We start from the raw sequence: 27,795 nt of genomic DNA on the forward strand, positions 1-27,795 counted from the left end.
GCGCAAAAAACGACAACTACAGGGGAGGACAAGACACAAAGGAACACTACTATCAACTGATTTATTAGTCATCAAGCCACATATATATAACCGGACCGTCACATCACATGTCACATTTCGCAGCGCCAGCTATGTTAGACTAACAGATAAGAAAGGTTTAATCACCTCTTCAGCTACAAATGTAGCTATTCTGGGCAGGAGTTTTTCCACAAAAGCAAGACTTTTGCTTGAAGCTTTCCATATCGACAAGAAGGCGGACCACTGCATTAGCGATCCATCTATAAGCCTGTACTCAGCGGAGCGCGGTTTTTTGGGAGAATTTTTATAACAATCTTTGTAACAGATTTTACTTCCTTCCCTGGTCGTATGTCATGCGCGGTTCTTTCTTCTTTTTCTTTTTCGTTTTCGCAATCTGTCTCTGACAATAGCTACATTTACAGCTGAAGAGGTGATTAAACCTTTCTTATCTGTTAGTCTAACATAGCTGGCGCCGCAATGCGACTTAATGACAAAATATATCAGTTGATAGTAGCGTTCTTTTGTGTCTTGTCTTCCCCTGTGGTTGTCGTTTTTTGCGCTGTCTTCCTACCAAGTACAAGAAGGCCTCCCCTGTGTTGACAAGAAGGCCACCTTTTTGCAGCTGGCGAATGCCACAAAAGTAGTTCAACCATCGGCAATTTTTTCAGGAATGCTGAATTTTGTACTAATGAAAGCATTACTGATAACGCAGAGGCAGACTGCCACATCTCCCACTGCAGACAGTAGCAAGGACTTAGTGACCTGTACAAGAAAGGAATAAACATTCTAGCTGACACCATGTTCCATAACTTCACTGAAGTGGGCAACAGGTTTTAGATGTGCATGAACCTCATAGATGGTGAAACGATGCTAAGTACTTTATACCCCTGTCACACGGGCAGTCAACTGAGCAGTGCGGAACTCAATCGAGATTTCAAGGGCCTTCGAGCGTTGCCCAAGGTTGCTAACTTTGCTTCGAGCGGTGCCAACACGCGCACTCGTGCGCGATAAGTTCACGGTACAAAAGCATAAACAAACATTATTCTCTCAAACTTTAACACAAGTAGTAACCGATTAGTCTGTACAATAAATTAAAAATTGTACTGATGTGGTTGATGTGGTTTAGAGCGCATTAATTTTATACTTTCCATCGTAAAGACAAAAAATTCCAGCGGCATCAATGTCGCCAGAGTGTTACAAAACTGCGACAGCAAACATAAAAAAGGCAGTGTCTTTCAAGACAATGCAGCTGGCCTTTAATATGAACTAAAAACCTCTTATGACTCTAAAAAAGTGTGTTTCAACATTTTTTTTTTTTCAGATTTATAAAAATATTTTTGTTACGTGTGCAAATCGAAAGTAGCGATTGTGGCGCCACACAAGCTTGATGTAAAACACGAGAACCATTTCAATGGCCATTGAGATTGGCCATGTAGCAGCGACACAACTCCTTCGAGTTCAACAGCGATTGAGATTCTCGAAGGCTCTCAACTCGATGCTCAATGAAACAGGCCACGTGACAGGGGTATTAGCCTGAAAGTGAGTCCGACTAAATCGACGACTCCAGCAGCCTACCCCCAACCACCGGTTGCAGAAATTGCAAATTACTGTTAAATATGTGCAATAAAAGCATGATTCTGCCCAAACAGACGCGAAATATTGTTGCTCGTAAACGAAACATAGTGCAAGAAAGAATTATTCACTTTTTCAAGCCGATTTCATCTCACTTCCAGTAGGCCACATCAGCCAGGCTGCCTGATTCTTTGGACCATCTTTGGACAATTCATCTGGGGGCTGCAGCTGTGCTATCAGCCAACCCCACTTGGGGCAGAGCTGCACGCTGGCAGACGCTCTGAAACCAGGAAGTACCTCTTCACATGCTTCCCAGCAGGACCGAAGAAGAGCAGCCCTCACCTGAACGTATCCCAGCCCCGGGTTCAGCTTGGCGTAGAGGAACAGAATGCGCTCCACCACCTCCCAGTGGGCCTCCTGCCCTTCGCCCAGCTGCTCCAGGGGCTCATGCAGGGGCCGCGCTCGGACACAGGCCGATATCTGCGGGACAGGGCAATCATGTAATCCACCCACTCCTCATCCCCCTCCACACCAATAAAGATGACCTGGGAAGTGGCTGCAGGGGATCCTGGGCGAGACTGCCAATCACACACCCGAGAGTCCAGTCTATTAGTGGCTCCACTGAGTCCACCAAGTGTGGATTTACACCTTGGGCCTTCACAGAGCCAGCCAATCTACAATAATGACACTGCAGTCAAGCTGAGCGTGTGGAGCATATCAGGCTCATCAACGAGGCAGGTGCTCTTCTGTCACACTTTCCATTCACAAGAGGCAACAATGAGCTTAAGAAGGAAGCAGAGACAGGTATCTGTCAGGTATTTGCCAATGGCAACCTCATTCACGAAAGGCACACAAACTCAAGCTTCTGGAGCTGAAGCCTGGTTACTGAAGGCAGCCATTGATTGCTTCTTCCTCTGCAGGTCGGTGCTGATGGAGCAAATTTTGGGGAGCAGTTCATCAACTGATGCACGAAAACAACAGCCCCACTGCCACAGAGGAGCTGAAGATCTTCTTGAAAGGAGATGCTGCTTCAGATAAAGCGGGCCTCCTCCCTGTGACTGCTAGGCAAATGCCCCTGAAATGCTGAAGGCGCGCCCTGGCAGCAGGACGTGCTGACAGCAAGGATCTCTTGCCAGGCTTTGCATGTTGACAATCAGTCATTCATCGAACGACGGCAGTAGTGCTCTGCAAGCTTCATGAGCAAATCCTCACCAACACACGAGGGGTTGTGACTGCAAGGGAAATAAAGTTCTCTTTAACTCTCTGCGATATCGTGCTCCAGGCACTGCCACTGGCCTCAAGACCACAAGTTCCTTGCGATGCAGAGCTGCAGTAGAGCGATTTCAATGCCAACCAGGATGCACCACAAGTTATGGCAAACAAGCCAATGCCTTCAGTCCTGTATAGCCACATTTTTTGCAGGATACACCAGTATTTAGCCAAGCTACGCTGCACTGAGCATCCTCTGATGAACAAGAAACAAGTGCTGTCCAACCAAGCATGATGTTTCCGCTAGTCACATCAAAGGATCACCTGCTTCATCAGCAAGTGTCATCATGCCTCAAGTATGTGCAACATGAATATGCAAGCGCTGACAAGACAAGTGTGTGCATCAACCAGAGAGAGCCAGCACAACGTGAATGCACCAAACGTGCGCATCTAGCTTCAATCCTCAGAGATTAAAGAAATTTTAAATGATGGCAGCTAGCGCATATTCAAAACAGAATTTTTGACAGACCTCAAGCGCACAATCACCACTGCTCTCAACACCCCGGACAACATTTTACACCGGAAGGCCAAGAAACAAAGCATCATAAAAAAGCAGCTGGAAACCCAGTCTTGTGACAGGAAGTAATTTTGTGTGCAGTTTGAATTTTGCACATTGCCAAAGTATGGAAGGCACACCTAGAGATTTGACCTATGTGGCATCGTTTAAGAAGCCCAGAGAGAACACTACAGACAAACTAGAGTAAAACCTTGTAATTTGATCCTTGTAATTTGCGCATCTTTGAAGACAAAAAAATTGTACTAGGGGTATTTGTTGACTTTTCGAAAGCCTTTGATTTCTTGAACCATAATGTATTATTACAGAAATTGGAACTGTATGGCATAAGAGCCCTCCCGCTACAGCTCCTCCAATCGTACCTCTCTCATCGCCAACAATACGTCCGCATAAATAGATTTGATTCAAAAACAAGGCCAATTTGTTGCGGCGTGCCTCAAGGAAGCATACTCGGACCTATGTTCTTTAATTTTTATATTAATGATATAGTAAACATAGAAAACCAAGTAGCTTTCTTCATCTATGCCGATGATACCAGCCTATTTTTTTCAGCTCATGACTGTGATGACCTAATAGACAAGGCTAACAACACACTCTCCCGTCTAAGTGTCTGGACAGCTCATAATGCGTAAAAAATCAATTATAATAAAAGCAAGGCCGTTATATTTCGTCCAAAAGATAAGATCGTAATCATACAGAAAACTCTAGTACTCAACTCTAATGCAATCAAAATTGTAAGTAGCTTCAAATCACTTGGTGTCATCTTTCATGAGAAAACGTTATGGGATTGTCACACTGACAGCATTCTTCCGAAACTTGCACGAGTAGTGGGGCAAATGTACAGGCACAGAACTATTCTTCCAGTCAATATTAGAAAACTTCCACATAACTCATTATCCTGTCCGCAGCTACAATACTGTCTGTCACCTTGTCTGGGGTACCACGTCCCTGGGTAATCTTGAAAAAATCTTTATTCTTGAAAAAAAAGGCTATAGGATGCATATTCCAATTAAATAGAGAATAAAGCCCCGCCAACTATTTCGTAATTTTAAATGCACTGAAAATCTTTTCCTTGTACAGCTTTCAGTTATTATCGCGCTTTAAGAAGGAAGTACGAAATAATCTGCAACAACTGCATGCAAACTTTGGCCTCATTAACCAGAAATAATCAGACGTATGACACACGCAATATTTTTCCATGGCATATCAAAACCATGAGAACAAATTATGGACAATAAATACTATCCTATCAACTACCAAAACACCTCACTATACTGCAAAACAACAACGTTGATCTTTTAAGGCCCTTTTTGTACATTATGTCAAAATGCGTTTATAATTTTTTTCCTTCTTCACTCCTTTTTTTCTTGGTTTTATCATCTGTGTATCTATTCCCAAAGCAACTCGTAGCCTGAGTCGCTTTGGGATGTTAAACCCCATAAACCAAACCTATTCCTGTTTTCTTTTCTCACGATGTTATTTTTGTACACCCATTGGGCCGTGCCAGGAAATAACCCTGTGAAAAGAAAAACCCTGCTGGCCGATATCTGTGTACCAGGGGTCGAGGGCCTGTCAAGCTTTGTGGCTTTTTCCCTCGACTCCTTTTCATACCTGTAGCCATGATTAAAGATTATCATTATTATTATTATTATTAATTCGGAAACCTGGATAATTTGGACTGCAGATGTGGTCCTGCCCAATACAAATGTAAGGCTATGGCGCAGGATGCTCATTAATTTGTAAATTACTCAGCTTGCACTGGTTAATTTGGACAAGCTCTAGACAGGGCTCTATGTTGAGGTACGGCCAGTTCAGTGAGAATTCTTTCTTCAGCCATCCTGCCTCCTTTGTACTCTTTTGTTACTTCGTTTACTTGCATTTCTGCGCCTTAGTGCAATTTTTGTTTCTCTTGCGCTTGCTTGCTTGCTGTTATTTCACTTAGATGTATTTCTGCATTTTTACTGTATCTTTTTTTCTTGCTTTTGTTTTTGCTTGCCTTCGTTGTATTTTATATCTTTCTTTTCACCTTTTTCCACGTTCAAGAAATATACATCATGTTAATTCGCCTCCCCCTTATGTAATGCCCTCGGGCCCTTAAGGAGAAAATAAATGAAATAAAATGAAATCTGTCCTCGAGCATCAATTGCACGTACACTGTTCCCAGCGCACCCGGGGGGGTGGGGGGGGGGGAACGGCGGTACATCAGCCAGTCAGCTGGTGTTTTCGTCTCCTTTTCCGAAGGCAACTTGCCACCCTGGTGGGTGCCAGTGCACACTTCCCTCCCTTCTGTCTGCCTGCTTCTTCAATCTTCAAGCATCCTTCTTGCGTGCTCACCCCGTGCTGTTGACTTTTTACGAGCAGAATGTCGGGCCAGTTGGTGCAGCGACATATCCAGGAAAACTCTGCGCAGAATAGCACAGGACGGCAGGGAGAGACATGAGCTCATGTGTGTGCGCGTCTCTCCCTGCCGTCCTGTGTTCATCTACGCAAAGTTTTCCTGGATATGTTGCCTTTTCGTGTGGCACAGTCTACTCACATGTGACACCGCCACCTGTGAGGAGGCTTCACTGCATCACACTGTGAAAGAGGCTGCAAAGGCCCTTGCCATTATGAAGCAGTTTTGCTTCCTATATTCCCAATAGCTTTTACGCAAAAAAGCATTTGATGGCAATGCGAAAAAGTTTTACCATGTGAGCAGTTTTTTGTACATTTTACACCGAAAGCTGTAACAGCTTTGTACAAACCATTTAGCATAAGCAATTCAGAGGGTACAACGGCAGCCGTATAACATGTTATGTGCAACACATTATTAGGTGGACACCACCACCACATGCCTCACAGCGTGACTGAGGTGCCCAGTGACCACCCACGCAGCCAACTGTGCGCCTCTCCTCAGGACCAACCGCTTGCTTCATGCAAGCAGGCCCTCAAGTCCGTAAGTGTGCTGGGAAGGCAAACGAACTAAAGACGACAAGCGGAAGAAGACCGAGTGAGTATGCACGTAAGCGTAAAGACACCAAAATGGGCCTGTGAGTCGCCCAAGCGGGCAGCCACCTGCGAAACGTAAAAATGCTGCAAGAGGCACCTGTTAAAGTACTCGGCATTCCTTGGAAATCTGAACAAGACGCTTTCACCTTCTTATTACCAATTTTTCTCCAATTCTCCAAAGCAAAATTGGACCCTAAGGAATTTGTCCTGTAAGCAGCTTCAAAAACACTACACACTACGGATTTCTAGGCCCTTCACTACTGCCAAACAAACGTTCTTCCAGAACTTGTGGATACATGGTGTTTGGAGACAACTACGCTAGGGCTATACTGGATTCGCTGATTGTGAACATTGGTGAAGCAAATTTCCCATGACTGCCACTTGTTGGCGCACTTGGAGCGCTGATGTGCTCCCCAAGTGCGCCTGTTTCCTTTGAAAGACTTTCTTTAAACAATTCCCTAGAGGCTGTAGAAATTGATTCTGCAGAATGACTCTTGGCACACTCACTTCACAGAGATATTAGGCACAGTTTACTTCATGGGAACATTATTTAGAGTTGTGGGGATCCTCACCTTTCCCTGTTCACATGCGGCTGTCGCACCAACATGGCTACACAGTGCCACCAATCACATGCCTGCCAACCTAGCAACATGAAAATTCGGGAGACCGCCACAATGGCGGGGGGTTTGCTTTGGTACGTTCGCACGTAGCACTTTGCGTCGTCACATTTCGGGAACATTTTCCGAAAAAGCAGTCCCGCACGATCACTCACGCTTAGCGGCAGGTTGTGTTCGACACGAAATTCCGTGAAAAGGCACTCTGCACGGGTCACACTGTCTTAGCAGTTGTTTTGAAAGAAACTGCCGATGGTGCCCTGCACTTCTGCAGCACGAACATAGTTCTTATGCTTTTGAGAAGCAATGTGTACCTTGATGTCGTTCTTGCCGCCGTGCGAAACGCTCACATCACAGGCGCACGTGGTACAGAATCCATACTTGTCACCTTTTCGCAAACTGATAAAGCACGGAAACTCAGTCGTGTACGATTTCCGAAATACTTGCAACTACTTCTTCTTGGCTTGCTAAATCCGCGAGCCATCCTGAGATGATCCAATCAGGAAAATCCAATATGGCAGTGCCCATTGGTTGCTCGCGTTCGTGGCGGTGCCGGCGGCCGCTACCTCGATTCAATGTGCACGCTGGTGACTGAGTGCTCCCGTGCTGCTTTCCGGCATGGTTATATTATAGGACGTTATAGGATTATAGCTACAGTGTGCAAAAAAGAATAAGAAAAATTAGAAAAAAAACGCTGGGCTGTGGCGGCCACTTTTCGGGAGATTTGAGGTCGCTTCTGTACAACTGGGAGATGTAATCAAAATTTGGGGGGCTCCCGGACAATTTGGGAGAGTTGGCAGGTATGCAATCAGGGCAGCTTACCTGTCTCGAGTATGGACACTGCTCCCTCACCCCCTCCTCCTCCTCCCCCTTGTCCCTCCTCTCTGCTGGCCAAGCAGGGAACGGGACTACCATTGGTTTGCCTCGACAGCCACCCTCGTACTATAGAAAGTGTAAACATACTCCATCTCACAAGTTGTTTGCAGTGCTGCAGCAATCTCAGCCAATCAGAATGGCGTGCGCTGCAAAACATGTTCCTCAGCCCCACTCACCCCACGACTAGTGGCTCCATCTCTGGTAAGGAAAGAGCACCAGTCTCCAGCTCCTGGGAGCAGGAGAATGGCCGACTTGGCGGATGCCATGTTTACAAATGGCACTGCACTACTTCACAGCAGGCCTCTGCAGTGCTGTGTTTGTGTGGACTTTCTCTGCTAACTTAACCAGTGAATGGAACACTCACTGTACTTTCAAAACACCACTCTAAACTACCTTTTCAATACTGCAATGATTCTTTAAAAAATAACCACAACAACACTGCTCAAATATTAGAGGGACTATTTGTGGTCTTCCCTAGCCCTGAATGGATGAGAGAGCTCTACCTTTCACAGATGACCTGTGAGATGAAGAATGACAAACCCGCCTTGCACACCGTCCGTCTGGAGCCTCCACTGTGTCGTGCCAGCGAGTCTCTAGACCCGCTGCAGTGTTCTGTGTACACCACATGTGGGGAAGCTATGTGTACCTTTTTAGACTAGCTAGCTGGGTGCAGGCCTCACGCAGACCAAACCCCATACAGCCGACCTCTATCTCGACTACAAAGGCCTTCCCGATGTGCTTACTCCCAACAACACCAAGACTTCTCAGAAGGCTCATCTCTGATGTATGCGCCAACAATGAAGAAAGCTGGACGGATTCGCATCATCACCAGAGCAATAATGTGTTCCCCTGGGGCTAGTGGCTGGGAATCTCCTGTGCTGCACAAAAAAAGATGCGGATGCGCTAGTGGAGGAGCACAGCCTATTTTATGGCTGATCCAAGAGCCAAGTCCTCTCAAACAACCTTTGTGACGAAGAAGGCAATGAGCAGCATTTTTCTGCTTTTCTTTGGTGCAGTGCACAGCCCAACAAGCACAGGACAGAACAGTAAGAACAGGCAGGATGGTGCTCATCCTTTTTCTTGCCAAATATGCGGCCCCAGACAACCGGTGGTGGTTCATGCCTCCTAGAGAAAGCACATTTCTCACTGCTCCTGTTCAAGCAGTGTGCATGTGACAGAAGAAGAAAAAGAAGACCAGCTCACGTTTGTGATGCCCTGGCGGGAGCGAGTGACGTTGGCCGCGTGCAGCATGCTGCGCTGCACCCGCTCGCGCAGCCCCTGCACCTGGGGGTCAGCGGCAATGCGGCTGCAGGGGTGCTCGGTGGGACGCTGGAAGAAGCACATGTCGGGGCAGAGGCGCCTCACGTCCTTGTCAATCTGCAGCAGCACCTCGTTGTCCCGGAAGAACGCCTGCCACCGGCTGCTGGGGCTCATGCTCAGGGGCTGCACACACACAGCGCCACCCTTAGAGTCGGGCCACTGGGGATGACTACTCGGGATGAAGAGTTCACTTCTGCTGGCACCTTGCTCCGCTTTGGTACACTGTCTTGCTCTTTCAGTGCCACTCGAATTATTCTCGCACTGTCATTTTTCAGGTTCAAATACCCATGGTTAAGAAACAAGACAAGGAAGAAGACTAAAAGACCTAAACTTAAATATGCTAATTCTGTCTGGGATCCCCATCAGACTAACCTAATTAATACCATTGAGCCAGTTCAGAATCGTGCCACCAGGTTCGTCTCATCTGACTACTCCTGCCATACCAGCATCTCAGCGCTGAAATCATGATTGCAGTTACCTACGCTAGTCACCCGTCGTAAAGCAGCACATCGCTGCTTATTTCACAAGTTCTTTCACAACATTCCAGAAGCCAAACGATTAATTCCACATGTGCATCACATTTCCCGCCATAACCACCCGAACGTTGTTTGCCCTGAACGTGCACATACCACAACATTCCAGCAATCGTCTTTCTTAAAGGCTGCCCGTGACTGGAATGACCTCTCTGCTGAAGTGGCCATCATCATGAATCATCGACTCTTCAAGACCACTATCGAGGAAGCCTATTCATCAATGTAATTTTTGACCATTTTGTATTAATGTATAATATTTTTTGCCGTGTTATCCCCACCCCTCATGTAATGTCCCGAAAGGGAACTTTGAGGGAAAATAAATAAATAAATAAATAAAATAAAGAGCCAGGGATGACACAAGTGCTTACTTTCAACTAAAGTTTGCCCTCGAGTTTTAAGTTTTCACAACTCAAGGAAGTTGATGTTTTGGATAACACATGACTCCTGTGTTTGTCTTGCTTTCTTGAAGCATGTTTTCATGAGGATTCCCGATCTAAACTTCAGTTGCAAGTAAGCATTAGTGATGTCTTGCTCCCCAACTTAGACTTGCTCTATTGGATGCTTCTAAACTTGAAACCTATACTGACAATCCAACTTCCAACATCCTTGTGTTTAATGACAAAAGGGAGTTTATGTCACCTTCCTCTGTGGCTGGCTGCATAATGATTAAGTTCCTCATTCTGCCCAGAAAGGGACGCTGAAGAGAAGTTAGCTCGTATCAGCAGAATACCAGCTCCTAATGTCTTACTGAAAAAAAAAAAAAAGCTCTTCTGAGGTAGAAAGAGCAAGAACCAGAATACAGGTATTGCCACCACAGGCCAAATTTTGCAAGTACAAGCACGATGACGAAAACACCTAAAAGCCATGAATCTCCAAGGCTGACAAATGTGCATGAAGGTTAAACGTCTACGTGTCTAAATATCAAAGTCAGGCTTGTTTCGCAACTGCTAGTGCATTTCATCACACAAAAAAAAAAAAAAAAAAAACGGAAAAGAGAAAACTTAAAAGTTGGAAGCCCAAAAAAACCTATACTTGATGGCGCCACAGGCAGCCAGTTTCCTTTCAGAATGTTTCAGCACTTTGTGGCTATGCGCTTTGCGTGCCCACGTGGTTTCGTTTTTGAGGAGCCTCGGTTTACAAGTGCACGGCGGCACAGGTTATCCAAGTGCTCTTCTCCGAAGTTCATGCCTCAGCAAGCACCCGTAATGCTTTTCTGAGCATAGCCTGCCTGTTCCTGGGTTGAGCGGCACAACCGGCAGAGCAAATGAGGGGCAGAGCGACAGATGGAGGTACGGCGGGAGGGAAGAGAGCAAACGAGGAGCAACGCAGAGGAGGGAAGACATCAGGGGGAGGAAAGTGAAGGTGGAAGGTATGGCAAGAGCAGTGTTTGTGGCACGTTCTGGTGGCTCCTGCAAAATACATCCCCCACCGCCACCATTCGGCACTGCATGTTATGTGTGCAATTGTCTATAGTTCAAATACCTCAACAGCTGCACTAAAACTTCGCATTACTGAGTATCGCAACCATCCATCCATCCACATTCATTCATCCATCCACCCACCCGCCCACTCGTCGCTCGCTCGCTCGTCCACCCACCCGCCGCTTGCCTGCTCATCCATCAATCCATCCATCCATCCACCCAAACCCATCCACCCAAACCCACCAACCCAAACCCACCAACCCATCCATCCACCCATCCACCCACCCACCCATCCATCCATCCACCCATTCATCCATCCACCCATCCCCCACCCATCCACATTCATTCATCCACATCCATCCAGATTCGTCCGTCCGTCCATCCCCATTCACCCACCACAACATGCAACTGTCACAACACACAAGCCCTTGTCACATAAGCCATCGTCTGCTTCAATGGCAGCTGCAGAATTCCGGCACTGACCATTGAGGAGGCGCCCAATTTACCTGATCTAGAGCTGCACGAAGTCTGCATTTTATTAAAATGAATGGCATCATGCACAAGGCGTCATGCTGCACCGCTGAAACGAATGGCAAAGTGCAGCACCATGAGGACCAGTTCATGTAGTGCAGGCGAATCAAACAGAAGTGAACAGAAGTGTAGTGTAGCCTCTTGGGACCGCCCAAAAATCAGTGTTAGTGCACGCTAATTTACTTGGAAATTTGGCCGGCGACGGTGACAACTTTACTTCATTTTTCTTTACTTCATTTTTTTTGGTCTTTTCCAACTTTAAAAGCTCCATTTTCAGCGAGAGTGGTCTCTTTGTGATTAGAATATGCGGTACCCTATCCATACAGGCCAACTTCAATTTGTCCTCAGTGTCCATTCTACATGGGGCGCCCACTACAGCCGACATCATGACGCGGAGAGCATTGGAAAACCTATTGAATTGAATTGATTTATTTTCATGTAATACACATACATGAGGAGATGGGAACCTATACCAACTCCTATACCATGAACCTATACCAACTCGCCCAACTTAACGTTCTACTAAGAAAAAGCCGCTATAATGCAGCTTGACTAGGCTCCCATCCCCTATACAAGAGCAGAGCATCAGCAACTAATATACATGTCAATGAGGCGAACAAATACATGGTTCAACTGCAACCAATAAAAAAGAAAGAAAACAGTTAAAATAAAAAAATAGGTATTAGCAAATGCCCATAGTCAAATTGTAAAAAAAAATAAATAAATGAAAATAAAAACAAAGTTTGCAATGAAAAAAAAAAACCACAGGTAATAGCAACTGCACACCACATGTGTTATGTTGGAGCATTTACATAATTTTATGGATGTGGAGAGATACATGACAGAAACAAACAATTTAGTGCTTTTAATGACAGATTCTCTATGATGATTCCCTTTTTCCTGAAAGAATTCAACATACTTGGAATGACTGTGCACAACATTTCAACGGCGTAATTGGTCCGTGAACGTGGCACAAACCAAAATTCAGGATGGCGCGTTGAATAATAATGACTGTTAGGTCTTAAAGAAGCAATGTGTGATAACGAGTTCAATACCTGTTTTTGTTGGCTTCTGAATGTTTTGCAAAGGCGATATTTGTATAGGTCTGATAAAGCTATTAAATGAAACTGTTTCAACAAAGCGTCAGGGCTGTGAGTGGAAGAAGTATTAGAGATAATTTTAATCAGCCTGTTTTGCAGTTTTATTAGCTTAACCTATGACTGAAAGAAAAGTGAAAAAAGCGAAAGCTCCTGTTAAGGCGGAAGCCTTTAATGCCTCATTGTTGTAAGCAGGGGTTGCCGACAGAAATGTCACGCTTTTCAATTGGTCGTGACGTCACAGTGCGCGAATTTCAAACGGGGCCCATTGTACTTTGGCTAGTAACCATGCAACCAATTAAAGGGATGGTATAGTTATGCTCCAAGTAAGTGGGACTGAGTTTAGTTAAGTAGTTAATTAACTTATTAGCCTAATTTCTAGTCAGACCAGATAAATAAATAAAACCGAGTAGGAAATTGGTCGAGTTGGGGAATAACACCAGGGTCTCCGGAGTACGAGACGAGCACTCTAACCACTCCGCCATGCCAGCTCGATGGATTGGAATGAACAAAGGCGCGTCTAGTGAGTACGGTGTCTTCATTCACTACCTTCTTCCTCCCTTCCCGTTACGGCGAGGTTCAGGTGTCCACCGAGATATGCGAGACGGATACATTTCCTATCCTCAAAAACCAATTTACCATCGGGCAAGGCGTACAGCCGAACGGGCGATGGCGTTCTGTGGACTCCCTGGCAGCGTTGCAAGACGCTGTCGCGCTCCACTCTCAGAGGCGAAGCTTATAATCTTAACCACACATCAGTGACACAAGCAGCAACAACGCGCTTAAGGCTTTCGCCTCACCGCACTTTAGCTCAACAAAGTGCCCCCTGAATTTTTCACTTGTTTCGCCAGTGCCAGTGATCATGCAATGCCCTTGATTTGCCGTACCACGGCACTGATAGTAATGTCCATCATTTACAACAAAAGATAACACAGCAAGCTACTGAACTCTTCTGACTGCACTGCTGACAAGCAAAAGTCAGTCTCAAGTCTCAGAGGCAACACCTAGGCGCCGCGTAGACGGAGCCCCCAGCGGCAGCAAAGCCACTGAAGGGGTACAATGGTACAAAGATGCCGGCGGGAGGGAAAGCCAGCCCTATTAGGCTGCCTGGCCGTACAAGGACACAGGAGAGGCTGACAACCCGACAAGAGAAGAAAGCTGCCGACGGGAGACAAACGACATCCCAACGAGGGAGGTCGGCAGGGGAGGCTGACAACCCGACAAGAGAAGAAAGCTGCCGGCAGGAGACAAACGACATCCCAACGAGGGAGGTCGGCAGGGGAGGCTGACAACCCGACAAGAGAAGAAAGCTGCCGGCGGGAGACAAACGACATCCCAACGAGGGAGGTCGGGGGTGCCGCAGGCGCCGCCGTGGAAAGGAGGAAGAAGGAAACAATCCAGCCTGGAAGACAGGAGATCGGGCGTGGCCGGCGGAGCAGATATAGCTGGCAGTGCGGACGAAGAGCACGCTCAGGACGAGATCGTTCACGAAAAAGGGTCCTTCAGCGCCGAAGCCGGACGGCGCGCGGTTTCTGCCAGCCACCGACGGATCGCAACTCCGGAGCCCCTCCATCGCCCCCATGAAGGCGTCGCCACGTAAGCTCGGACGCCCCAGCCTCTGATGTACAATGTGTAATTATTGAATACATCACTTTGTTTAAACTGAGCCATACGGTGTCTTCTTGCCTCTCCGTCCCGTGTGGACCTGCGCATTATGTGGGGTCGTCACAACAGTTACCCAAAAATCTGAATTAATGCGGTACAAAAAAAATAGCTTCCATTTTACTGACAGCAACACACATAAGACGGCACCCCTCCACAAGACCTGAGAGATAGTTTGGTCGAACAAGCTCTGGACAGCTGGTGTGCAAGGAAATATAGAAAAAGCACTCTGAGCAAAGACTAGCAAGCTCAAGTTCCACTGCGTTGAAAGCTGTACTGAAACAACCAAAAACATGATTGTTGTTCAAGGTATACAGGAACGACTATCGAGCATACAAAAAGTATTGTGAAGGTTCTCGAAAGCAACCCAAGAGAAAATTCTGGTACATGAAGGATACACGGATTTGAAAGGGTTAGCTACTGCCTGCTCCTTTATATGCAGGGCAGTGTAAAGTCAATCCCGAAGTTGAGCCTACTTTGGAATGTGCTCAGAGGGGGAAAGAAAAATATATATATGTTTGCTCCCTCCATGATTTCTCAATGAAAATAAACGGATTCAATCAGTGCCTGAAAAACTAGATGCCACTACGCAGAACAAAGAAGCAAACGAGACTATCTGTTTTTGGTGCAAAACTGTCTGCAGTTATTAATACATGACAAAGAATGGTACGCGACTGATATACTTAAAACAAAGAGCTGGGGTAGTACTGCCTCAAGCAACACAAAAAGACCTCAAGATGTTAAGCATAAGACAGGGGAAGAGACAACGAGTGCTGGGTGGATAACAAGTAAAACCGTTCTTTATCAGAAATAAATCAAAATGACCTACAGCCAGCAGTTTGGAGTACAACATTTGTGAACAAAGAGAGCTGACAGTTAAAGAAGTGACAGCTATCCCTGTCACTTCTCCAATCTCTAGAAGGGAAAGAAAAATGTCTGGCAGCCTTTTTTTCAGAATACGATCATGTCATTTGTTCACGATTTAAATGTAAATACTACCTTAAATCCAGTTTCACAAGGCCAAGGAAACGTTATTCGGAACACAACTGCCATTGAAACTGAGGATTCAATGGCAGTTGAGTTCAAACAAGGAACGATATGGCTGCATTCAATCACTCAACAGTGCTTCCTACTGCCATTCGCCTCTTGTAATAGCCTATGGGTTGTCACGTATGCAGATGCTATCATAAATTTTAAAAAATAGAGGAAATAGGCACCCACTTACATGGTCGTCTGGCTCTGTGGGGCTGGTACCACCTTCTTGATTGGAAACTATCATGTCGTCGACAAACTGCTCATACAAGCTCCTGCAAGCAAGGAAAGCGTATTGAGAACTTTTCGTCCCCCCCAAGAATGCACGAAAGGCCTAAATTCTCCACAACTAATGCCCACAACCACAATGATGGTGATAAAACTTGCACAAAACTTCCATAGAGATGAAACATCTTGTAATTTGCAGGTCAGTGGTGTACTCTAACACAAAAAACTTTTCAGGTTAGAAGATGAAATATCTGAACTTTCCTTCTACAAAGAAACTGCAGACCTTGTGTGTTCTGCAGCTAGCCACTGACTCAGTTTTCAGTTTCCTTGTCTGTGGTACCCAAAGTGCAGCACAGACTGACAGAGGAGAACTACCCGCAGCACAAGTTAACATGCAACTACAGATTCCCAGGTCTTAAACCTTTGACACACCATTTTTTGTTTCCATCAAAGAGGTTTCATTTAGTTTTCCCTAAGTGACTTGGGCTATGAGGGACGCCGTAGTGGAGGGCTCTGGAAAATTTCTACTACCTGGGGGTCCTTTAGCGTAAACTAACATTGCACACGGGCCTCTAGCATTTCGCCTCCATCAAAATGTGATCGTCGCCCCGGCCAGGATCGAACCCGCACCTTCCAGGTCAGCAGCCGGGCACCATAGCCACTGTGCCACCGCAGTGGCCCATCAAAAAGTTAGTTATATTGGGTTTTATGACGCAACCCCTCAAAAAAAATATTTTTCCACCTAAATAGTATATTCAGGCCTTAAGAAAGACAATTTGCTGTGATGCTGCTGCTGTGTTTGTGATGCTGTGTTCATTTGGGATATACTTCAGCAGACTTAAAAAAAGACACAGATCACGCCATTTATTATACGATTTTTGCCTGTGAAGAATGAATCCGGAATTTCGTGTGAACTTTCCGTGTTAACCGAACCGTGTGGCAAAGCTGCAAGATGGATATACACATAGAACCACCGTGTTCAGCGTGGTCACTGCTCAGAGAACAGTGCATTTTAGCGCAGGAGCTGTATATACTGAGCAAGTTCTAGCTCCAGACTGGTTTCCCTTTCTTGGTGTGAGTGCCTTTCAGAATTTTGGTGTGGGGGAGGAAGAATTACTCCGTGACGGTGACGTGAGACCGTATGATATCGCTAAATTCGAAGCGGTCAGGCAAGGCATGGGGAGAGTCGGGAGGTCACTGACAATCCATGCAACAACAATAAAAAGCTTCGGTGATGGCCGTATGTGTATGAGTGTGTATGCGTGTGACTCACCGGTAAAAACTGCAAAAACTACAGATACAGTTCACTACATTTCAATCAGTGCAAAAGCACGGACTTCTGCTGCGCAGAGGACGACTTCATTCACTATAAGTTTTTTGCGCAAAAAGACGACACATAGACAATACCACAGTACGAGCACTCGTGCTGTCTTGTTTATGTGTCGTCTTTTTGTGCAAAAAAAAACTTATGGCCCATGAAGAATCTGACCAATAAGAACGATGACAACTCTTGCTGAAGAAGACGATGATGAGCGGCAGTACCGCAGGATGAAGCGCTCGCACTAGGCCAGCTGCAGACAGGCAAGAGATGAGGGTCAGAACCACCAGACTGGTGCTGTGTAGAAGACTACAAGCAGGGCACCGCCGCGGGATCAACCTACAGGTAGCGGCACCGCAATCGGGAACCGGCTGCGCTCGTGGAAACGTATGTGGCGTCAGTTCTGTTCCAAGTTTGCGGTGGGTTTTCTGCTGAAGAAAACGTGCCCTCTGCAATGGACGAGTGTTATACTGCTTAAAATGTTCAGATTTTGCATAAAATGCGTCTAATCAGCAAACGCTACGTGAAAGAAACGCAGATTGAATTAAAACAGGGGACCGGCACACAGCCACATAATCCCCGTTTGTGATTTTCTTACATGGTTTTGTATGCGTTTGCCCAGCACCACGCTGACAGGCCTCATTTTAATTGTGTCACACTTGCCTAATAGCTTAACAGCACTGCGCACGTGCAGTGGTGCCCGGCAGAAGCTATAACTCTGGTTATGAGACGGGCACCACAGACGGCACCACATCCAGCTGGTACACTTCAGTCGCCTCGTGAATGTCACTGTGGCGACGTGGTGCCACACTGGGAAGAGAAGTGCTGAGAAGTACTTGAAGCTGGGCTTGTTGGTGCGTATTCGTGAAAGACATGAGAGCGCAAAACGGGGACATGGACGGGTAAAGGAACAGGATGAGCGCTGCACTTTCAACCGGATTTATTCAGGGAAGAACGTTTGCATAGCCTTTGCCCTTATCCATGCTCTGAATCACAGACATTCACCTCTCACAGATATGCATCAAGAAACGGCATTTCACTGTGGCGAAGAACAACTGACATGTCAACTATCACCTCGCTTCTTGATACAGAAGGCTTCCACAAGCTCACGTTCTGTCCTATCTTGGCTTTTCAATAGCACTTTGCAATCAGATAGTCAAGGCTTGCAGGCTATACGCTTCTCTTTCGAGCAGGCTTGCCATTCAAAATATATTTCTTCCAGGAGCATACTACGTATGCGTTTTTGCTAGATTTTTGCAAGGCGAAGCTGCTGTGCATATATTCCACGTCTCCTTGGGCAAAGACACAAACTATGTGATGATATATTAGGTACTGTGCTCTCATTTTCTAGGCACATGCTCACGCCCTCGGCGCTGACCTGCCTCAAGAAGGGAGACATGGACTGGTTCGCTTGCATCCCATGAGGATTAAGCGGACTAAATGTAGTGCGGACAGCGTACTCCACACCTACGCTGGCTAGACGATGCAAGCACTGCTCCAAACCATTCCCCCAAAGTAAGATCATGCCAGCATAGTACAGGAATTTTCGGTGCACAGGAATGCTTACTATTCACGTGTACAACGTGTACACTGTTTCAGTCAAGTGGAGTGAGTCTGCCGAACTCACTACGCGGGAAGTGCTTTCGCAGCCAATGTCGGTGAAGTTAATCGTGTGATGCTGAGCGAATGGCTAAATGCGATGCAATTCAGCAAGCTGAGTTGTTGGGCAAGTTGGTTCACTGTAGCACAAAGATGGGTTGCACAAAAGGAACAATCACATGAAAGAAGACGGGACGAGCACAACACAAAGTTAAGAGCCCAATGTACTAGAAATGCAATTCACCAAGATGCGTTGTGGGGCAAGTTGATTCGTTGCGCTCATCCTGTCTTCTTTCATGTGATTATTCCTTTTACGCAACTCATCTCTACGCTATAAACGCGATGTCACTCCTTGAAAAGGACATTAAATTTCGTCGTGTGACAGGAGTGTTACACACCTATCAAAACGCAGAAGCAATTAATTTTTACTATGCTGAAGTGTAAGTTATGAATTAGCAGCTGCGAAGAGACTGCAAAAAATCTGCCTCTGCACGCTAGGCCTAACAACGACTACGGCGGCCAAGCAGCAGCGCAGTCTGTCACCAGACGTGCCTGCACGCGATATCATTGCGAAAAGATTGGTACCTGAGCCAGCATGCTCAGTCTTTGCTCGAAATCATTCTAATAACAAAACTGTTTCAACTTTTCTGGAGCAAACTTTATGTACGTATAGCGAGCCAAGCAGTGCTCAATCACTGTTGCACGCGTGAAAGAAAATTTCCTGCATGGCGGCACAGCTGTGGGCTATGCTGAAGCCCCTATAACTTCGCTTTTCCTATGGTAGACAGAAAATTTTACAGAATGGCTTTAGGAGAATCCTGCGTTGCGTTAGCGGAGCGACGTACACGTGCTTGCTATGTGCCGGTGAACTGCTTGTGTCGCAACTGTGTAGGCTCCCTATGCGCACGGCGCACCAGGTTCTGTACCCAAACCGCATTCGCACTGTCTCTTTTCCGCTTCGCGCTCAAACCTTGCTCTTGGGGCAGGTCATGGGGTGACGCTAGCCATGTGCAGCGTCGGGCAGAGACAGTGGGGCTTCCTCTGCGCTTACACAGAGCTCTTGCCGAAAGGACGGCGATCAAAGCCACAGAGGTAGAGTTCCAGTAAAGTTATCTCCAACAAGATAATTTGTGAAAAGAAAATTTAAAGGATACTGCCGTTTTTCCACGGCCGTCTCACCACACCAGAATTGAAGGGTTTTCAAGGACCCCACGAAAATTCCCCGACTCTCAAGGCCCTTGAAAACACTTCTTCCAAATTCAAGGGTTTTCAAGGTTTTCAAGGACCCGCATGGACCCTGAATATGGCCACCGGCCATGGCCGACCAATAGAGGCAGGGTAATTGATCAGTTTCTGACAAGCTTGCAATCTGATTGTTCTGTAATACGGCCTGTTCGTTCTGTCATACGTTCTGTAATCGTTCTATGATAACCAAAGAGGCAGCGGCCTACTCTTTGAAGCTAGATCAGGGCATCTGAGAACGCGAAGCTACAAAAGAAATTTAACCAGGAAGATGACACATGTGCAGTGTCTGGTAAATCTGCAGAAACAACTGAACATCTTACACTAAAATGTTGGAGTATCCATCCGGATGTCGATGCAGGCATGGTGACTCTTCCTGAGGCCCTAAGATAGATATTACAAAGGTACAGTGACTGAATCTGCGGTAAAAGTTAGCAAAAAGCGATTGAAGGATTGGTGGCTCAAAAGCAGGGCGTAGCTATAAGGTTACAAAGTTAACAATGCAAGAGCGGGGGCTTGGTGCTTCATAGTGATCAAATTGCGCTACAAGGCACAGAAAGACGAAAACACAGACGGACAAAGCGCTTTTCTGTCTGTTTTCGTCTTTCTGTGCCTTGCTTGCCGTCAGCATTTGAAGGGTCAGTTGTAATGACAGGTCCGGGCGTCAAGGGTCTTTTCAATGATAGAAGCTTCCACTAAGAACTCGGCGACGGTTTTTGGAGGATTCTGGATCAGGCCGGCGAACAGTTGCTCCTTTATGCTGCACATCAGGAAGGACAGCTTCTTTTCTTCATTCATGTCAGGGTTCGCACGCCTGAAAAAAACGTTTCATTTCTTCCACATATGCAGTCACGGTCTCATTTGGGTGTTTAATTCATGACTGCAGCAGGACCTCCGCTCTTTCTTTCCGTATGACGCTAGTGGATGTACCCAGTAGCTGCTTCTTGAAGGTCACCCAGGTCATAAGGGAAGGTTCATGGCTTTCAAACCACGTTCTGGCAGGGCTATCCAATGCAAAATAAACGTTTCAAAGCTTAGTGCTGTCGTCCCAGGCGTCCAGCGCTGCCACACGGTCGTACATGTCCAGCCAGTCTTCAACATCTTCGTGTGGTTCTCCATGGAAAATCGGTGGCTCACGGGGCTGGCGAAGCACAACGGGTGTTGGCTGTGCACCAGGTTCCATCATTGAAGGCATAACAGGATAGCAGGTCAGCACCTCCACCGCAGTCCAGTGAACAGCAAACCGCGAGAATGGCTTGGAAACGAAACTCTTTATTTGGACTGACTTGCGCCCGCAAAGAACTGAATGACTCGGCGGCGGCACAGCAACTGGCGTGCTCGGCAGTCATTGACCAGAGTGCCCGCTGCTCTCGGCCGTGCTAAATTTAAAGCTGACAGCGAACATTCGAGATGAAGCATTCAAAGTTACTAGAACATTCTGGAACAAGATAGAAGCAGCTCCACATGGATGCAATCAAACGAGATAAATCCGATCGCTCCTAGCATCACAAACAAAGTGATAAAGCAGCGTGCCGGCAACTTTGCAGAATGAACGAACAAACAGTACAAGGGTTCACGGCAATATACTAATCAAAATTAAATACTCCTACCTGAAACTAGACGCTGGCTTTCCAAGTAAACGTATATTGCGCAGAACTATCAGAAAAGCAAGGTAGCAGAGTAGATTAGCTAAAGCATTAAGAGATATAGGTGCGCACAAAAACAAATGACGCATGCTACTGCCTTCGAACCTTCATCACGAGTTGCCTAATTGAAACTGCCAGCTAAATGTATGTGCATGCTGGTAGTGGACGTTGTGTGCTTTCTCACGGAAAAACACTGTTTCTTAATTTCTAACAGGGAAGGTGCGATTACATTTGGAGTGGAGTAGCGTACTGCACTTACTGATGTCCGTAACAGTACAACTTGCCAATGCAAAATTAATCTGAAGTGTTATTTTCATGCAACAGTCTCCTTATAGAGTGTCGGCGCTTTCGAGAGGAACTTTAAACATTTTTGGCAAATAAAAAATGACTACCAATCTCCTGCTTTCTCAACAATATTCGCTTTTCACACCTCGACCGTGCCTCAGGCACTGAGTGGAGGGACTCAGCTGGTCTCGGAGGCCATCTAGACACACACTGCGCCGACAATTGAGCAATGCACGTGAGCCAGCACAGGTGCATGACACCCAGCTCTGTGGCTACAGTGCACTTCTCATGTCGTCCAGCGATTCGCAAGGAAGAATATAATGTGTCATGCAAATGCTCACAAGCACTGAAAAGAAATATGCAATCGAAATCAACAAAGGTAATCAGTTTAGGGTACACCTACTCTGATAAGGTGCTCTGCCGCAGATTATATTAGCTAAACAACCAAACAAAATGCATGAGATTAGTTCACTCCTTCATCCTTGTATCTTTCACCACTTTCTGAGGAGAATGAAGGATTGTCTTACCAGAAAAACAAATTATTGCACCTCGCTGGCCGTCACGAATGCAATCAACTGCAAATTGTTCACAGGACAATACACAAGAAACAGAGGCCACCGTAGCTGTTTCGCGGCACTTGTGTTTATCTCAGCATGTTATTATCGTGTCATATATAGCATGAACAAGCAGTTGTGGCTTGCCTGCTTGGTTCCAAAGAACAGTGGTGTCCCAAATAAAGCACACATGCGCACAGCCTCTTCTGCAGCATCGTTAGTTTGCATGACCACCACTGGGGCCACATTTCTGGAGTTGCTGCGAAACTAGCTTGTTCTAGTAACATTGGGTTACACAATCAGGGATTGCTACTGGTTGCACAATGTCCTTAAATAGCTCTTTAACTGGCCAGGCAAGGCAACAAATTGCTACATGTACCTGCGGTGCGCGGCCCAAGGCAATGAGTGCCACGTGTCATCTTCCACCTTTCTTCGGTCAGAAATTAAGATGTTTGGACAGTAAGCAGTATGAAAGCTACTGCCTACTCAGAAATACACATTTAAATAATGAAAACGGGCATATAAATGTTGGGTCTTTGAACGTTGATCGAGATGACATTTTTTTCACACACACGCTACTGCTCCATAGCATGTGCTGCCCTTAGCAGTGACGCTCTCTTCCAGTCACACTAAGTGGCCACTCTCTTACCACAATGCAGCCGCACCATCGGAGCACTTATCTTTTTTGCACTGTAGTTCTGCTGGTAAGCACTGTTTCGCTAAAGCATTGCTGTGCTGGATGTTGCGCTTGATGTGATGGAAGATTATTAAAATGTAAGCAGTTCTCTGCAGTGCAAGCAATCACACTTGCTCCAGCAACAACTACATAAACACGCTACTTCAACCCTTGCAAGGGAACCACTCGGATCACTGTCCCCATGCTCCCGATACGTCTCAAAAGCCAATGCTTACACAACTAACATGTAAGCACGCTAAAACACCACGGGAAAGCAAAAAATAACTTGTAGAGCTGCAAAGCTCATGCATCACATGTTCCGTAGCAGTGAAAGGTAGTTTATATGCAGCCCACAGTGGACGAGAACAGTGTAAGAAAGAGAGATAAAATGGCTTTAAATAATGGACTAGCGCAACTGCAAAATAGGTGACTGCCGCACAATACTGACGAGCTTGGTTTGGTTTAGTTTGGTTTATGGGGTTTAACGTCCCACTCAGGCTATGAGAGACGCCGTAGTGGAGGGCTCCGGAAATTCGACCACCTGGTGATCTTTAACGTGCACTGACATCGCACGGCACACCGGCCTCTAGAATTTCTCCTCCAACGAAATTCAGCCACTGCGGCCGGGATCGAACCTGCGTCTTTCGGGTCAGCAGCCGAGCACCACAACCACTGAGCCACAATACTCCTGTGATCGTTATCTGAATGTGGTTAACAGACATATCTCTGCGCACAATGCGAAAATCATTCTAAAATGATTGGGATACAGAACAGTGCACGCTTAAAGCTGCTTCACACTTTCATCCAGCGTTTAAGTGACATCAGGTACATGCTTGGGTACTGGGAGTATGGTGGAAAACTTTCTGCAAGAGAAATAAAAACAAAGAAAGTGAAGGGTCCGAACTGAGAAAAGGTCTCCTGGCCATAGCACAAATCGCTCCTCATGGACTGAGTCAGAGCAGCAGAAATGAGTGACATCCCTGTGGTTTGGGCCGCCATGTGAATCCACCTTGAAGGGATTTACTGCCCTAAAGTCAACACGAGCACTGGTTCACAATACTCACCTCTGCTTAGTAAGAACAGCTGGCCACTCCGAACGGTTTGGTGGTAGAAAGCCAAGCAAAAGCTGCGCGAGAAAAAAAACCTTCTTGACACTCCACCTGCCATTCAACAGTTACGTCATGACCATACAAAGCATACTTGTGATATAAAAACTGAAGTAATCAAAGAAGGAGATTTAGGTACTCTGAAGGAGTGTTTTCTTCTTTGTAATAATGCATAAGGCTTAGGTATACATGGCTTGCCATATGGTATTCGCCTACAACTGTTAGATAATTTACAATCAAATTTTTCTCCCATGCTGTGTCAATTTCGGCTTCAACAGTCGAATGGTGGCTGCGACGTCGGAAGTTGCGTACATTACGAGACACTTAAAAAAACTGCGGTATAATCACTGCTTTGTCATTTAAATACACGATAAGGCTAAAGCCAGCCCATGTGAATAGTTTTTGCATGCCTCATGTGGCCTACACAGAACTTTGATGTCACAGAGCTGTTGAAACCGAAACCGAACAGCATGAGAGAAAATTTCTATTACAAAATTATGCAGCAGTTGTAGGCAAATACCATGTGGTGAGTAAAGTATAGTGATGCCTTATGCATCACTGCAAGGAAGAAAACATGCCATCAAAATTAGGTCTCTGTACTCGCTAGGCAGGACTCTTCCTTGCGCTCCATCACCGACCACCTCAAGTGTGCCAACCCAGATCCTTCCCCGCAAATCTTTGTCCTTCAGGATGGCATCCTATATACCACCGCAGCCTTCATCCTGACGGATTTCCGCTCCTGCTAGTCATTCCCCAATGCCTCTGTTCATCTGTCCTAGCGGAACTACACGACCTACCGACCGCAGGCCATCTTGGCGTCTCCTGCACATACGATCGCGTCCGACACCACTTCTTTCTGCCCGGTCTGTAGCACTGTGTTCGGCGTTAAGTTCCTTCTTGTGACCACTGTCAATGCAGGAGGGCCAACCTATTGATGTTGGGCTAGACCTTCTCGAACCTTTCCCAACATCCCACACCGGCAACCATTGGACTGCTGTCGCAACAGACTATATAATCCAAAACGCTATCCCACATGCATTACCAACCGGTTGCGTAACCGATGTCGCCGATTTCCTGTTGCAGAATGTGATCCACCACCACAGCGCTCCACACCAATTGTTGACGGACCGCGGCCACTACTTTTTGTCCCGAGTAGTTAACGACATCCTCCGGTCTTGTGCCATGCAGCATAAGTTCACTACAGCCTACCATCCCCAGACGAATGGGCTTACAGAGCAGCTGAACAGGACTCTGGCTGACATGCTATGTACAGGGTGTTCTGTATTTATCTGTACGGGTTGTAAAAAATAATCCTGCGCATACCACTGGTCTATTTCTGCTCAAGCACAGAGCACAGAGTCACTTGTGACAGTCTGCGTCTTTCCATAAATAATTCAACATCGAAACTTGCCTGCACTTCCTGGAATCGGTGAAAAAGTGGAGTCATCTGCACGGAGCATTTCCATCGAGGCAAATGGGATAGCCGATTTGAGATGTTGCGCCATCTTGCGAACTGCAAGGCAACCAATATCCCTGCTCGGAGCTGGGGTAGATCTCACAATACTCCAGATGGCACAGCCTGTCAAATCTGCCACTGTGCTCGCCTAGACAAAAATTCTCCGCACAGACGACTGCAGTTTTTCACTGATTCCAGGAAGTCCAGGCAAGTTCTGACGTTTAAATTATTTACTGAAAAACGCAGACTATATCATAAGCTACCCTACGGTCCGTGCTTGCACACAAACAGGGAAGTAGTTTGTGCAGGATAATTTTTTACAACCCAGACAGATAAATACGGAACACCCTGTATGTCTCACCAGACCACTGAGATTGGGACGTTGCGTTGCCCTATGTAACATTTCCTCATAATACGTCGCGGCATGACACCACCGGCTACTCGCCTTTCTTCCTTGTGTTTGGTCGGCATCCTGCACTGCCCTTGGATACACTGCTACCGACTTCTACTCACTAGGCCACGGTGTATGCACGTGACGCCATCTCCCAAGCAACTATGGCCCGCCAAATCGCCCACGACCAGCTCAGCACTGCCCAGACCTACCAAAAATGCATTAAAGACCGCCGAAAATGCCCAGCACATTATTCACTGGGCTCACTCGTCTTCGTTTGGACCCCTCCTCTCCGTGTCTGTCTCTCTGAGAAGCTTCATCATCGGTACAGTGGCCCTCATCGAATGCTCCATCAGGGGACCGATGTGACCGATGTGACCTATGAATGTTTTTATTTCCAAGGAAAAAGTTGCACAAAACAAACAAGACATAGGGGAGAAAAACCCATAAGAGCACTAGGCCATTGCGCTTGTCTGTGTTTTTCTCCCCTATGTCTTGTTTACTTTGCACTAAGTTTTCCTTGGAATTATTTGCCAACTAACCCAAGTGCCTGGGTTATTGAGCTTCAACTTTCATGGTATGCAAAATTCGGCCCTATTTCATCACAGCACACAATAAAACAACAAGGACTGACAGAGAAGAAAAACCAAAAAGCACTGACTACAACTAGTTTACTGTCACACAAAGCAACTGCAGATATACAGTTTGACGCATATGCGAGTGCAGAAAAAACAATAAAAGCAAGGTGATGAGTCAAGCCCCTCCGCGATAGTGGCAAAAAATATTGTGCAAAACAAAGCCACAAAAAACCAAGAACTAAAAAATACTACACTCTGAATGGACTCAGCCGACCAAGTCAACATGTGAACCGACAACCTTGAAACAATCGTTACTGGGTCACTTTGCCTAAGAAAAGCTGCTCCTTGTAACTTAACAACACCGATGGCGTGCTGATGCAATCTTCTTTCAAGTTTTGCAATTTTGCCAGCTTCGACTATTTTCCTCGTGGTCTTCTCAGCGCACCTGCGCAGGACTGCAGTCTGCTAAAAAAAAAAGGCCCCTGCTTCTTGCAGCGTTCGCAGTCTCGGCAATGTATGCCTAGGTTACTAGAGGCACCAGCAACACTGGTGCTGTGCTCACTTAGCCTCTTATTTACACATCTGCCAGTCTGGCCGATGTAGGCTCGGCCACAGGGCAAGGGAATCAAACAGACAACCTTTCTTGTGCATGGAACAAACCACCAATGGTGCCTAATGGTGCAGTTTCTATTCTCACAGATGGAAGAATTGACCTTTTTGCAGAGCTTTGATAACTTTTCTAGGGCTGAAAAGACTACATCCACTCCTGCTTCTCTGCCTATATTTTAGAGCGCAGCTCTTAGGCGTCCATTTCTGCGTTTCATGGCATCGCTGTTGCCACTGTCCGTTGTAACCAGCAGTGGACACCCTTATCACGTAGTGGTGACTGCAGTCCGGTGAACAGGAAAACAGCGAGAAAGGCTCCTAAACGAAACTCTTTATTTGAGCTGACTTGCGCCCGCAAAGAACTGAATCACTCAGCGGCGGTGTAGCAACAAGCGTGCTCGGTGGTCGTCGAACAGAATGCCCGCCGCTCTCGGCCGTGCTCTTTCAAAGCTGATAGCGAACTTTCGAGATAGAGCTTGGAAAGTTACTAGAACACTCTGGAACAGCGCAGAGTCAGCTCCACCTGGATGCGATTCAATCGAGATAAATCTAGGCACGTCATGCATCACAAACAAAGCGATAAAGCGGCGTGCCGGCAGCTTCGAAGCGTGAACAAACACTACAAACATTCGCGGCACCGTTTAAGCTGCGAAAGCAATAGAG

General features: G+C 46.4%; 1 protein-coding gene across 2 annotated transcripts in view; it reads right to left on the minus strand.

The window, feature by feature from the left end:
- Positions 1-27,795, minus strand: part of LOC149326012 (TBC1 domain family member 13) — a 94,121-nt gene that overhangs the window by 36,614 nt on the left and 29,712 nt on the right. For both annotated transcript variants that reach the window (XM_089562469.1, XM_089562468.1), the window contains 4 exons: positions 24,060-24,121; positions 15,641-15,722; positions 9,055-9,294; positions 1,933-2,070 (listed from right to left, as the gene is read on the minus strand). In XM_089562469.1, the coding sequence (XP_089418595.1) occupies positions 1,933-2,070; positions 9,055-9,294; positions 15,641-15,694 (432 nt within the window). In that variant the 5' untranslated portion in view covers positions 15,695-15,722; positions 24,060-24,121. The remainder of the gene's footprint in view (positions 1-1,932; positions 2,071-9,054; positions 9,295-15,640; positions 15,723-24,059; positions 24,122-27,795) is intronic.

Source organism: Amblyomma mixtum, chromosome 10 (assembly GCF_055824585.1).
Source record: "Amblyomma mixtum isolate Tamu chromosome 10, ASM5582458v1, whole genome shotgun sequence".
Lineage (NCBI taxonomy): Eukaryota > Metazoa > Arthropoda > Arachnida > Ixodida > Ixodidae > Amblyomma > Amblyomma mixtum.